Source organism: Acanthopagrus latus, chromosome 16 (genome assembly GCF_904848185.1).
Source record: "Acanthopagrus latus isolate v.2019 chromosome 16, fAcaLat1.1, whole genome shotgun sequence".
NCBI lineage: Eukaryota > Metazoa > Chordata > Actinopteri > Spariformes > Sparidae > Acanthopagrus > Acanthopagrus latus.
In genome coordinates, this window is record NC_051054.1 from 11,953,934 (window position 1) to 11,968,047 (window position 14,114).

The 14,114-nt window shown below is 45.6% G+C and overlaps 2 protein-coding genes across 6 annotated transcripts in view; one reads left to right on the plus strand and one right to left on the minus strand.

Moving 5' to 3' along the window:
* On the plus strand, nt 1-8,506 carry entpd5a (ectonucleoside triphosphate diphosphohydrolase 5a). 4 transcript variants are annotated; one of them, XM_037072456.1, is made up of 15 exons: nt 1-84; nt 2,300-2,393; nt 2,552-3,386; nt 3,789-3,868; nt 4,106-4,249; nt 4,650-4,725; nt 5,272-5,307; nt 5,726-5,814; nt 5,896-5,975; nt 6,084-6,145; nt 6,247-6,348; nt 7,031-7,174; nt 7,297-7,353; nt 8,074-8,189; nt 8,365-8,506. In XM_037072456.1, the coding sequence occupies exons 3-15, from the start codon at nt 2,939-2,941 to the stop codon at nt 8,449-8,451; spliced, it is 1,521 nt and encodes a 506-aa protein (XP_036928351.1). In that variant the 5' UTR covers nt 1-84; nt 2,300-2,393; nt 2,552-2,938; the 3' UTR covers nt 8,452-8,506. The 4 variants fall into 4 exon arrangements, with proteins under 4 accessions (XP_036928351.1, XP_036928354.1, XP_036928352.1 ...); XM_037072459.1 differs by having other exon boundaries at nt 2,880-3,386; XM_037072457.1 differs by lacking the exon at nt 1-84 and adding an exon at nt 177-306 and having other exon boundaries at nt 2,880-3,386.
* The window catches only part of coq6 (coenzyme Q6 monooxygenase), an 11,542-nt gene continuing 5,928 nt past the window's right edge, over nt 8,501-14,114 (minus strand). The window contains exons 5-13 of one of the 2 annotated variants that reach the window (XM_037072462.1): nt 13,705-13,835; nt 13,501-13,608; nt 13,120-13,182; nt 12,917-13,024; nt 12,099-12,301; nt 11,527-11,642; nt 11,007-11,173; nt 10,406-10,477; nt 8,501-8,639 (exon numbers count right to left, since the gene is read on the minus strand). In XM_037072462.1, coding sequence (XP_036928357.1) covers nt 10,448-10,477; nt 11,007-11,173; nt 11,527-11,642; nt 12,099-12,301; nt 12,917-13,024; nt 13,120-13,182; nt 13,501-13,608; nt 13,705-13,835 — 926 coding nt within the window. In that variant the 3' untranslated portion in view covers nt 8,501-8,639; nt 10,406-10,447. Of the gene's footprint in view, nt 8,640-10,333; nt 10,478-11,006; nt 11,174-11,526; nt 11,643-12,098; nt 12,302-12,916; nt 13,025-13,119; nt 13,183-13,500; nt 13,609-13,704; nt 13,836-14,114 lie in introns of those variants that run through there. The other variant, XM_037072461.1, reaches the window with a different exon arrangement.

Here is a 14,114-nt window from a genome sequence, read left to right on the forward strand (position 1 = left end):
GGAAAACCACAAAGATCAACGTAAATGCAGTCATTTTTTTCATCTTCGAAGACGGTCATCCAAAAGAAACACAAAAGAGACAATGTAAAGTTACAGAGGCCGTAATTCAAGCTCCAAACCGCTGAATCCTCCCCATTATCTTGTTTAGCTTTTCTGCAGGACCTCGGAGTGTCCACTTTAGATTATCCCTAAAACAAGAAAAGGGAGATATCGCAAAAGTGTTGGGTGTAGCTACTGTAAACTGAATCATATAGGGTCGCTCGCTGCTCTGGCATCATGAACACGGTTTGAAGACTAAATTTAAAGGTAATTACTATGACAGTGAGGAGAGAAAACTGAAATAACCCTGAACTTTTCAAAGCTGTCATTATCATTGGAATTGTAATGACAAGGTTTGGGTCTCTTCAATGGACTTTTCGGGGTAGGACACCCACAAACATGGCATTCCTGAGGGCAACATTGCAGCATATTAATGATATATTGCACAGCGCAGATTACAAAGCTGGGGTCCCTTCTCATGCTTTACGGTTGCAGTTAACTTGAAACAAAATACCAAAATTGAACCTACCTCTGCTTTGAAACATCATGTTTGTTATGTGCTGTGTCATGCAGTGGAGGAGCACTTTACACACAATTTATACTGCAGCTGTGCGCGTTTGGTTGACATCCTAACCTAATTTGGCAGCACGCAGAACTCCCAGGAGATATTGTTTGGCTAATTGCAGAGTGAATATTCAAGATTTCTGCTGGTCTAAATTCACGTGACATTTTGCCTGTAGGGCGATTCCTATTGCATCACATTTTAATGACGATATAAAGTAGGTCATGGGCTGTGATTCATATATCAAAGGAGGATTGCAGCTGTCCGAACACCGCTCATTATCCTGATAAATTGCAGCATTAACCACGGGATGTGTCTCGGCGCCAACGGCAAGTAAATATCAACAGCGATTTCAAACCGTAGACCAGACAAAGTGTGACTTCCTGAAAATAGTTTCTATTAGGACATCTTTATGAGTCACATTATCACACTGTTAAACATGCGCCCAAGACAACTATGGGCACAAGTCAGCGAGAGGTCCTGCACATGTACGCTTTGATAGGGGCGAACGACCATTCTGGTGAGCCACAGGATTGAAAAAAGTGGCCACAGTATTTAGAAAAAAGGAAGGAGGAAAGAAAGTCCAATATTTTTAGTACAAATTACAGTGTTGGAACAGTGCTCTGCACAGTTGAGTGTCCTGGGAGTGGAATGGCATGATGGGGGAACACTGGTGCCAAGCCCCACCCTCCCCACATTGTCCTCTCGGTGGACTTCCCGCACTCTCCCGTGCCCATCTGAAGGACCTCTGCCCTCCCCTTACCCTCCTGGCCGGGCTGGCCCACGGCTCGTTTTCTTTCCTCCCGGTCGCCCTCTGCACGAGGTGAAGCAGTCTGGTATAAGCACATGTTAAGTCAGGGTTGGGGTAGGGTCAGATCTTCACGGATGCCTCAGGATCTAGACTACCAGCGCCTCCTGTTACAGATCTCTGTCTTCTTTCTGTTGATACAAAGTGGGTGGAAAATACCACAGCCTGGTACAAATCTCAGTTCATGTAAGGTCTCTGAGTTGCTGTCCCTCTGTGCCATATCCCCCGGTGCTTCTGCAGCAACTCTGAGCGTCACATGACAAAGCATTAGCAGATACACTACGGCATGGCTTTTTTTTTTTTTTTTCTCGTGATGCCGTGCCAGCCACCCACCTAACGCGGAGAAACAGCCACTCATGCTTTTCATGCATTCTCTCTCGTGAAACGTGCCTCGCTGCCCAAATATTTTTCCCTTGGAAAGCCTGTGGTTAACACAGGGATGAGTGGGAGTGAGATGATTGCTGACATTCTTTTAACTTTTATGCCAGCTGGAGTGCAGGTCACATTTGCATTTTTGAAGGTTGGTGGAAGGGCTGCAGTGGATTTAATGTGGCGATTATTGCAGGATCATGACGGGGAGGTTGAAAGGATTGTTTAAATGCATGCATGATTCACTCCTGCTGCTGAACACGATGCAGTGGAGAGATTAATACCTAATAAATGAAGCAGAATCCGCTCTACCATAAGTAAATAATAAATGAGCTGAAGTTTATTTTAGTTTATCGTGTAAGGCCCAAGCTATTTTAAAATAAAGCTAAAGAAGATTAGGACAGAAATGCAAACGTTGTCATATTCATATTCAAGTCATATTCAAGTTGCCTCCTCTTTTTACACACTGCAGTGAGTCATTTTAAGACTCTAAAGATGAACCTGAATCCTTTTTAATTTAGTCATTGGCCAAATTTGAGCTCAAGCGAGGTGAAGCGGCGAAGAAGTGGAGCTGTGAAAGTCCAAAGAGCTGCAGGGTTTGAGGCACGTTACTATGTAAGTCTTAAACGCACCCATAAAAAGTATTTTAAGACCCTTTCTTTTCTTTTTTTTCTCTTTTTTTTCAGCGCGAGCCATTCATTTTGACTTCATTATAAACCCCCTTTCTCATTTACTAAGAGGGATTTTTTTCTCTCTTTTTTTTTTGGCTCCAGAATAAGCAGTAAAGATGAGGAGGGGAAAAACATAACCCAAAATAATCCTCCTCCTCCTCCTACTCCTTAAAAAAAAAAAAAAAAAAAAACGGGAAATGCTGCTGGTAGGCAGGTAGTCAGCCTCCAGCTCAGCTCACAGGAGGAGGAGGAGGGGGGGGGGGGGGGACTCCTGATGGATTTGGGATGGACCGCCACAGGATTGGTGGATGGCTGCTCTGGCTGTGGCCCTGTGCCAAGCCCTTATGTCTTTATATACTGTAAACAGATGACCGGACAGTCCTGAGTCTCTCTCCCCTGTCAATCTCTCCACTCCTCCATCATCCGCCAGGGCTTCCTCTTCTCCTCAGCTCTCCTGTCTGTGACTCTCCTGCCCGGGCTGTGAACACAATGGCCACGCCGAACCTGCTGCAAACTCTCACCGTGTGGCTCCTGTTCGGGAGCCTCCTGTTAGCGGAGGCGACTTACTACCGGCACCACCGCTACATCCCTCACTTCTACCGCTACCGGGAGCACTCCGCCAACACGGAAAACCTCCTTCCCGAGGTCTCCAACCCGGCGCCCGCGGCGGCGCAGCCCGGCGTGCCGACCTACCCAGAGATCCCCGAGGTGTTCCACCCGGCGCCTGAGGTCATCCACCCCATACCCGAGGCTTTCCACCCGGTGCCCGAGGTCGTGCATCCCGCACCTGAGCCCTACCACCCACCTGAGGTTTACGAGCCGGTGCCCGAAGCCTCCTCCCCCGTCAACCTGACCCGGGTCTTCTACGGGATCATGTTCGACGCCGGGAGCACGGGCAGCAGGATCCACATCTACAAGTTCATCCAGAAAGACCCCGGTGAGTAGAGTCCTCTTCCCCAACTCTCTCTCTTCCCCGCTCTCTCTCCTCCTCTCTGAACCAATAGCAGGGCTCCCTCCACACTCCCACTCTGTCTGCCTGCTGCTGGGTCATTCGCTGTGTGCTGTGAGGACAGGCATGCTGTCGGCGCACTCAGTGCCATGGGCTTTTCTAAAAGTAGCCCAGATGGACTTTTAATTTGTCTGACTCAACTGAGTAGGAAGCAGCAGACCTTTTCAAAAAAAAAAAAGTGAATCAGGATGTAGGTGAGGCGCTGCAGTCTAAATATCAGGAGCTGTGACAGAGAAGATATGCAATTACACCTTAACTTGAGTTTCTGTTGTATTTATGGAGTTTGCACTCTGGTTCACCATCTGCTCACTGTCCCTCTTGCTTTTTCAGTCGAGCTGCCGGTTCTGGACAATGAGCTTTACCACGCAGTGAAGCCCGGGCTGTCTGCCTACAAGGACAACCCTGAGGAGGTATGTGCGCCTGTTCACACCATCACTTGCCATTAATCATCAGGTGTATTAGGGAGGTGTTCCCTGTGTGCAAATCAACAAAAAACCACAGGGATTTTCCGAGGGTTGGGCTCATGTGATGTAAACACGGTGTAATTACCCCAAAAAAACACCTCCTGGTGATGATGTCACTGCTGCCCACTCCTGTATTTACCTGCCTGTGACTTACACCTGTTTTTGAACACCTCGATCCTGCAGGGTGGCAACACCATCAGGCAGCTGCTGAAGATCGCCAAGAAGACGGTGCCGGAAGAGGAGTGGCACAGGACCCCCGTGGTCCTGAAGGCCACGGCGGGTCTGCGTCTGCTCCCCGAAGACAAGGCCAGCGCTCTTCTGAAGGAGGTGAGGCACGTTTTCTCTCTGCCCTCAGATGGTTTGGCACAAACAGCGCCCGTCCCGCCAAGGAGCGGAGATGAGAAACCACTAAGTGCTTACAAGTGTCACTGAAAAAAAAAAAAAAAAAAAGGCAGAGAGTCTGCCCATTTGGTGGCTATCATGTTGCAAAAAAACAGCTGTTGTGGGGTTTGTGTGGAGTAACCAGATTTGTCATTTAACGTATTAAATCCAGGCTACTGTCCCAGCCATGTTTGTGGCTGAGTTATCTGTCACTCTGAAACAGAGCAGACACGGTTCGTCTCCTGGAGCAGAGTGTTTGTGTCATGTAGTGTAGCGTCACTGCGTTTGCCTTCACACTTAAAAAAGTAGATAATGGTAACGAAACGGTGATAAATCTACCCCACAGGTGCGAGACGTGTTCGATGAGTCCCCCTTCTTTGTGCCAGACAACAGTGTTTCCATCATGAATGGAGCGAACGAAGGTCGGTCACCTTTCAATGTCCCCAAAACATATTTACACTCACAAAAAAACTCACTTTTTTTTGTTTTTAATTATGATTTCTAAAGATATTGTCTGACCAGGTGCCTCGCTTACTGAGGATGTAACAAACGAGCCTGCTCTCATTACTCTTTTTACGAGAGGTCTGTCACTACCTCATTGAGACAAATAAATATGCCAGCGTGAGTTGCCCGCCGTCCCACGCCCAATAATTTAGTGCGATCCTCCACATCACTCATTAAGACACCCTCACCATGTTGTGTTTCATCATACACTATGTGCCATTCATTATCCTCACTTTATGAGCGCAATAACTCGACATCTGAGACAATTGTAATTACCTGGGCTGGTCTGGAAGTTGCACCAGCCTCTGCCACTTTAACATCAGCTTAATGAAGGAGAGCTGCGCTGAGAGTGTGCACCTCGAACACACACACACACACACACACACACACCAACGTGAACATCAGTTGTGATCACTTCTCGGGCTGTTGCTAATGCAGACATTTTCACCCATGTGCTGTTTCAGGAGTCCTCGCCTGGGTCACAGTGAACTTCCTTACAGGTAAGACATTGCTTGTGTTTTGCTATGGTGGTGTTAGTGGTCAGGAGGCTCATATCTGAGGCTCCAGTGTACACAGAAGCCCGGCAGCGAGAGACTCTTGTCTCCTGTCTGAGGTTATGAGCTTGAATCACTGGCCCCAAACAGGCTGAGAAAACAAGCAATATTTCCTCGCCTCTTCTCACACAGCTATGGCACCATCCAAATGTATTTTGATCAACAAGGTTAGGCTTTCGAAACCAGAAAGGTGTTTCCCCTCTCAGCAGGGAAAGACATGCATCCTTTGTGACAAAGGAAAAAGGAATAAACTTTGACTAAAAGTGGCAATGAATCCACAAGATTACACAGTGTGCTCTGTTTGTTGCACGGATGACGGACTCAAAGTTTCCTTCACCCAGCAAGATGTGTTTATTTCTCATAGGTCACTTGTACTCCAACACGAGGAAGACAGTGGGCATCCTGGACTTGGGTGGAGGATCTACACAGATCACATTTCTTCCCAAGTCAAAGGTGAATGAAATATCCAATGTTGTGAATGGAAAATGCCCTCACCAAAGATACAACACCAAACATTTGTTGTGTGTCCAACAGAAAACCATTCAGTCTGCCCCTTCCAGTTACATCGCCAAATTCAACCTCTTCAACCACACGTATCAACTCTACACACACAGGTAAAAACAGACAAAGCTGTCTTATTCTCTTTGGATGTGAACACGCATGTGTATTCTGTAGAGTAAACGAATGCATCAGTCTAAAAACTTGTGTCATCATCACATTAGCTACCTTGGAAATGGACTGTATGCAGCCCGACTGGCAACTCTTGGAGCACTAGGAGCTGATGGTAGAGTACCAAGCACCTTTCTGTCACCTCGCTGTTTGCACTTGCTGTGTCATTCCTTCATCGGGAAATAATGCATTCTTTCTTGTTTTTGTTGTCTCCAGGTCTAGATTGGAAAGTCTTCACCAGCTCCTGCCTGCCAAAAAAGTTCAGAGAAGATGTGACTTTTGGAGGAACCACCTACAAAGTTAGCGGGATTCCAGACGGTGAGATAAAGGCAGCCTGAGGTTTTGATTTCCTTCCCGGTGCCTTTGGATGCAGCGAGCCATGCATTCCTTTCTCAGCCCTGGAACACAATAGAGTACAGTATAACGCAGTCTCGCATGAGAACATTTTTTCGCTCAAGTTTTCTGTAACCTTGGCGCCAAACGCATGTTTTGTCATCCTCTCTCTCGCCCGTCCTCCCTCTCGAACAATTATACTGCAGTCAACCTTGTATTTAAACGAAAAGAAAACTGTCAGTTAACTTCACAAATAAGGCAGTCACTCCCATACCACAGTCAAGTAGCCAAAAGATGCTGGGCTTGTCCCTGAGTTGTTATTTTTTTTGTGTAACGAGTGGCTTGATCTGGACCGCTCACAATTATGTGGTAAAAATAGGCAGCCCAACAGGGACGCACTAACTGCCGCTCTTGTCGGCACATGGTTTTGCCGGCACAACTGAGCCAACCGTACACCCGTGGGGCTGTGTGAAACTTGTCTTTCCGGGGCTTCCCTTGTGAGCCCCCCAGCTTCAACCGACTGGCTGACCTCAAACTGGAGGCTCTTGCGATTGCATTCCGAGAATCGCTGCATCCAAGCACTTTTAACTCATTGTTCCCTTCGCAAAAAAGATGTTGGGTACATCTTTGACAAATCCACATTTAACTTTCGTCTCTACCTCCTCAGGCTACGCTGGCTACAAGCTGTGCTACTATGAGGTGATGAAAGTCATCAAAGGAATCGTCCACCAACCCTATGAGGTGAAGGGCAGCAGCGTCTTCTACGCTTTCTCCTACTACTTCGACAGAGCTGTGGAGTCTGGCCTCATTGGTGAGTGGGCACAGACCGAAATGCTACTGTACCTTCCAGTGCCATTATCCTTTCAGCTAATTATCATCTTCTGCACAAAGTCGGTATTCAAATTGCATGTGTGTTTGTTTTTTCCTGCGCAGAAGGCAGTCGAGGTGGTGCACTTGAAGTCAGGGATTTTAAGAAGAGAGCCAAAGAAGGTAAGGGTTACAATGATGTCTTCTCTAGGGAGGGATGAGCTCGTGTATGAAACCAACAATCTTACAAGTTATATATATCAGTCGTCTAACCGCTCAAACTTCGCGCAACATAGTCTAAACAGCAAAAAGCACGAAAGTTTGTTTGTGCCCGATCAGCTGGTGCAACTGCACCAAATTGGCACAACTGATCCTCTCAAAAAACAGTGTTTCAGTGCGTTTCACTGATACTTATCAGGTTGATTGTGTGACACTTGTAATGTCCATGTAGAACGAACCAGATTTACAGTTGGAGCGAGCTGGTGTGTTACACAAAGCTGTTTGTGTTGTGAGAACACCGTCACATGGACAAAGCCTGGCTCAGGCCGAGCTGGCAGCTGAGCTGACGATGTCTGTCTGGCCCAAGCAGGAGGGCACCTGACAGCCACACACCACCTGGGGGCTGACACATACCCAAACACTCAAACTATGTACTGGGCAGTTCGACACCGCCACCCACCCGCAGCCTTGTGCTGACCCTCGGCCGTTCTCCTCACACCTCCCTGTTTATTCAGCCATACAAAAACAGAAAGATCATCTTTTAATCATGTAGCACAGAGGTTAGAAAGGTGATTGTTTTTCTTTGTCTATACATGGAATGGAAGGTATCTCTCTGCCAGAGGTATGTGAACCTGTGTTAATGCCATGTCTGAAACCTTGTTTTTTGTGTGTGTGTGTTTGCAGTGTGCAACAAAATGACCAAATACCGCGCTATCAGCCCCTTCCTCTGCATGGATATGACATATATCACTTGTCTGCTAAAAGAGGGCTTTGGCTTCAAGGACAGCACTGTGCTGCAGGTGAGCAAACCAGAGCCACGAAGACACCAAATAGAAAAAGCGTCACAAAAAAAACCCCATCATATTCTGTCTTAAACACTGTATTTTTCCAATCAGTAGAAGACAAGACAAAGTATAGGGAATTGTTACTTTGTGGTGGTAATGAAGATGCTCCCGTTGCTCTGCTCTTCAACAGCTAACCAAGAAGGTGAACAACGTGGAGACGAGCTGGGCCCTCGGAGCGACCTTCGACTACTTCAGAAACCTCAACATCCACCACTAAGGGCAGCTCGCTGTCACTGCAGCCGGCACTGAGAGGGACAGTCTGTCACTGTGAGGCTTCCCGTCCTCCGTCCACCCTCGATCAGCCCGTCCCCCTCACAGACACACTCGGTCCCACCATGCTTCCTCACCCACACAACGCCCCTTCCTCTTCTCCTCAACCTCGGCACCCTGCGAACACTCCGAGAACTGTTGAAAAGAAAAAAAAAAAGAAGAAATCACTATATTTTTATAAGGCCAGCTATTTCTACTGTATGTTGAGCTCATGACTGTTGGTGGGCTGACTTTTATTGTTTTGTAAAACGTTTACATTTTTGATTCCTTCATGGGTGTCTGATCTGAAATGTTGTTCACGCCTACCTGTTTAAATGTGTAGAAGGCTAGTTTAGAAGCAATACAACCAGTCATGGTATTTTGGTGCTTACTGTGGTCCTGGTGTGCCCTGTACACTAAAGTGGAATATATTTAGAGACTAGTTGCTGTAAGTGCAACCATAGTTTTTTCCTGCTACATGCCTGTAAATCAACCTTTTCTATTTTAGCAGTAAACTATTTTACAGGACCCTCATTCTCTTGCCCCTCGCCTTTAGACGATAGACATCATTGGAAATAGAGCAGTCGACTTCTTTTCTTCAACTTTGCACACAACACTTTAATTGTAGAAATTGTAGCTAAGACATGGTCGGTTGCTTTGAGTTGTACATATTAATCATGTAGCGTTGGGTTCACCACGACTGAGGGGGCAGAGAGAGTGCGCTGCGGAGAGCTGCCTCTCACAGACTGTGTTGTATAGCTGTTACATGTTTGAGGTTAATGCCTGTATTTTAAAGTTCAGCCATTATTGTTTGTTGAGTCTACAGTGGTAAAGACTGAATCAAGCATGGCTAAATTGCAGAGGCCCTAGGTCTGGGCTGTATTTTAGACTAGCAATAGAAAAACCTCTCATTAAGGGCAGATGGTGGACCCATCAACATAATTTACAGCCATCAAATACAGCAAAAATGCAAACAGAAATTACGTAAAACGTCTGAAAACCCATGACCCCTTCGTTTGTTCTGTTTTGTCTTTTTTTTTCTTGTGAACTGTACAAATATTTAAAAAGTGTATCTAATGTAGAGTATTTGAATTATCCTCATCCAATATTAACCCTTGAACTTTCCGTGCTAATGCTCCTCACGCAGTGCCTTCGCCGCCTTTCCAGTATTCAACACGATTTATAACTACTGCTGTATATACATGATGTAAACTTTGAATTGTAAAATCTTTCGACAGGAACTGCTTTTACATTACAAAAAAATGTTATGCTGCACAGTTTCTCAGAAATGCCTCTATGTTCATCAGTATAGATAACCTGATGGCTGATAATATGTAAATTGTTTTTATTAAATCCAGTGAAATAAGTGTATACTATACAGTACATGTATGTTTTAATAAAACATGAGAAATGACCTTTGTGTGAATTACACTTTATTATGTTGAGACAGATTTCTTGCTATGAAGGGCGCCAGTATCCTCCTGTGGTCTCCTCTATGAAAAAAAATAGTTCCACCTTTGAGTGAAAAATAGTTTTAATGAACTGTGACTACACTATTTCCTGCATCTGAAAAAATTACACACTTCACACATCTTAATAGCTGAATGACGTTCTTAATGGATAATTAAGAACTCGGTCACTGAATTGCATCTGAAAAGAGGATTTTAAAGGTGCATTATGTAGTTTTGTGGATGAAATTTCATTTGGAAGAGGAAGATCATTATTGACTGATTTTGTTATAACTAAACAAACTTCATTTTAATGACTGAATAAAGTGATTATTTCACTCAATGTAGGGCACTATTTGTCAACGTGGATTTACTTTGCACCAAAGCAAACAAAAGAAAAAATCACAGGAGTTAAAATATATCTTTATTATTTTATTTTTGTACAACCACACTTTTTACAGCCTTAAAGCTCACAGTATCTGGAGATCCAAAACCAACCACTGCAGGACAGATGCATCACTTGCTTGCAAACGCCATGATCTGCTCCTGCAGCAGCAAAGGAGACAAGAACCAAGAGACTAGGTTACCTCTGAATCATGCTCACCAAACGCCTCTTACAAGACCTGTAAAGCGTCGAACGCGCAACATTTAATATGGAAGAAATGTCACGTTAACGGCGAAATGCCTTTACAACCAGTTATAGTTGTGTTGGTCTGAAACACTTAGTAGGGAATAAAGCCATTTCACATGAGTGGTCGGTAATAAAAGGGGTGTGAAAACACAAGCCAACACCGCTGTCCGCTGCCCCAGGGCCAGCCCTGCACCCCACCCACACACTTTTGGTAACACTAAATTTGGGGCTAAACTTAGATGCCATAGTAGTAGGTTCAGAACCTAGGAAATTATAGACACCGCTAAAGTAAAGCTCCGTGTAATCAGAAAAGAGGGTGGAGGGTGGGGTCCCAGTGGAGGCGGAGCATAGGTTTGACAGGTGGTTGATATTATCAGAGTGATGGCCAGTTTCAAAGAGGTGTAAAGGAGCATATGTCTGGACGTAGAGGCTGGATGAGCTTACTTTCAGAGATGGGAGCATGTTGGTGGCCTGCAGGCCGAAGGTGCGTAGGAGGACAACAGGAGCGACGTTGGTGGAATAGAGGCGTTTCATGAGGTCGATGGCAGCCATCATGGGCAGGTTGTGCCGCTGGCGTTCCGTTTCATATTCTAACAGGTGCTGAATCGCTCCTGCACAAACAAACAAAGACTGAGGGTGAAAAAGCATGCATATGTCCATCATATGTTTTCTGCATTAAGTCAATACACTGCTGCTATTTTGACTTTGGGACATTTAACAGAGGAACAAAATAAACACAATATCTCATAACAGGATTTCATGTTGTTATGAAAAGCATCTTACATATAGTTCTTGGCAGAATGGACAGAAAAAAAACATCAAATAAATGTTACCGGAAAGGCTGATGCTTTTTATAATTCACATCAACAGCATGCGTTTTGAGCCGGGGCTATGGAAAAGTGCTTAGGGGGAAACCACTGTGCTATGGTTGCAGCTCTTGTGTCTGTTTAGGGCTGTCACTGACCCAGGTCCTTCCCGTTAAAGGCCGCCTGGCTCAGGAGCTGTGTGAGGCAAGCCACGTCCCCAAAGCCCAGGTTGGCTCCCTGACCTGCCAGAGGATGGACGCGATGGGCTGCATCCCTGCAAAGACAAACATATTCCCCTCTCTGTCCAAATACATCCAACTCACAGCGGGCTATTTTTTGATTAAAGCGTCATTCAGCTATATGTGAAGTAAAACATAAGTTGGAAAAACAATGAATGACTCAAAACACAACTTGATTGGTGTCTTCATTTTAGGAAACCAGACCAGTTACTTCAGATGATGCACAGTGTATTTTACTGTTTAGTAAGGATAGATGGGGTAACAATATTTCCTTTCTTGCCATTTGGTGATTTCACTTATTGGATATGGATAAGGCTTTGCTATCAGAATATCACCTCTTGAATTACAAAGTTGTATTTCATGACAGGAGGCCGAGCTAGTTAACACACTTACTTCAGTAGAAATCTGCAGAAGACATCTTCACATTCTGTTGATAATGTTTGTTGCAACATTTGCAACTTTAATGTTATTTTTCATTATGATCTTCTCACCCAATGAGAGCTACCCGGTGCCTGATGTACTCTGATGCGTGGCCCATGCCCAGAGGAAACATGACCCGGGACTTCGGGCCGATGCCTGCCACACTTGGGGGAAGCTGTCGGGGTGAACCTGCAGACGGCATGATGGCCGACAGGGCGCTGCGGAACAGAGAGCCAGCCGTCTCAATCAGCTCCGACTGGTTCTCATTACTCCACTGTGAGCGCAAAACACACAGACAGGCAAGAAGACCGAGACATTTTCACATGAGAAGAGAGAGAAAACAGACATTGTCCCTTTGAGTGGACAAAGAAATTAGCTGACACAGGACTAAAGCTGAACTCCAGGCCAGCGAATGTGCCTGTTTTCCCCCCTCCCTAACTAACTGGTTTGGCAGGGCTTCGGGAGCTGGGCTAATTAAAAGAAGATGCCGGCCAGGCTATGCAGTTGAATTAGCTCTGTTTGAAAAACATTCCATGCAGTAATGGTCGACACTGGGAGACCACAGGTTTAATTAGCAAACCAGGCCTGAAACCAAACGTGACTCAACCGTGGTGACCCCGTCCATCGGCAGGCCCAGTAAAAATAGCCAGCTTGGGAAAAAGGACTTTCTCCAAACATAAAAAAATGGACAGCGAAATATTAGCATTGTGTAAAGTTTGGGGCAAAACAATGACAACGTTGCTTTTATGAGTCTCTAAAAACAGCCTGACACGTGAGGAGAACCCCTGCCACACACAGTACGCTGCACAAAAATACAGAAATGTTGCAACATTCTCTGATACATGTGGAAACCTGACCATAAATACAACATCAGCAGTCTGGGGCTTACAAAAGCAGAGTTGATAGCGTCGACAAAGCTCTCCTCATCCATCTCCAGCAGCTCCTCTGCGAACCGATGGCTGGCCGACCACACCAGAGAGCTCTCTGTGTCTGACAGCTGCGGTGCACAGAACGAGGTCACCGATATCAAACACTTGTGTGACATATATTTTGTATTTTGCAAGCAAAAAAAAAAATACCACAGCGAATTACCGGTAACATTGCAATGGGTCCCGTTGGGAGAAACCTCTGCCATGCGACATTGTTCTCCGTGGGCTGCCAAACACATAAATTAAATTAAATAACAGACTGAAATATTGTGGCAAGGCACTGTAGGGCATACGTTATAATTACATATATTGCACATAAAAACAAGACATTACAAAGGGTACTTCTGGGTGGGTGTATTGTTCTCAGCGTGACTACAGCTGTGACATTAAAATTACTATCATAATGAAAAGATTGAGTAAATTCACTCAGTAGCGCACAATGATGCATCTAAAAGTATGTAGACGCATCATCATCAAGTGATGTATAGTACATATAATAAGAGTATAAAGAATACCGTATGCATGTGTTGAATGTGATACTCACCTCTGACAGGTGCAACACGGCAACCACAGCAGATTGGTCATAACCCCACTTGACCGTGGGGATCCCCAGCTCCCGCCTCACCATCGAGTTTGGTCCATCTGCACCGATCTGAAGAACAGACGTCAAATAGTGAACTCATAATAAGGCAGAGATCAGATGAAAAGCTACCGTTTGTGCATGTGACGTGATGTGAGTCCAACTGACCAGAAGCTTGGTCTGAAGAGTCTCTCCGCTGGCCAACGTGATCTGGACCCACGGGATGGATTCGGCTGCCTGGTGGGGCATGGGCCACGCGTACTTCACCACCTTGGAGCGGTACTTGACTTGCACGTTATCTGTTACACAACATGGACATAAAACCGGTGGCTAAAAAAAGAAAAAGCAGTGCTTCTTGAAATGGCAACTGTCGTGACTTGCGCACAACAAAGGGATCAATCTTGGATCCCGTGTATGTATCATGACACGAAATCAGTGCTTTTGCTTCTTTTCCCGTCAGAACGAGAGGATGGTGTGCCTGCAGGCAAAGCAGTGGAAGATCTATAAAGCACCTCGTAAAACACCACTGGTTTTCCTCCCTGGCACATGGCAGCTGACGAAGTTCACATTTGACAATC

What these genes read in the sequence shown, in the direction of transcription:
- entpd5a (XM_037072456.1), top strand. Translation starts at nt 2,939, where the DNA reads ATGGCCACGCCGAACCTGCTGCAAACTCTCACCGTGTGGCTCCTGTTC. An exon ending in CCAGCGCTCTTCTGAAGGAG is followed by an intron (nt 4,250 to 4,649) that starts GTGAGGCACGTT and finishes TCTACCCCACAG; the next exon opens with GTGCGAGACGTGTTCGATGA. An exon ending in TATCAACTCTACACACACAG is followed by an intron (nt 5,976 to 6,083) that starts GTAAAAACAGAC and finishes TCATCACATTAG; the next exon opens with CTACCTTGGAAATGGACTGT.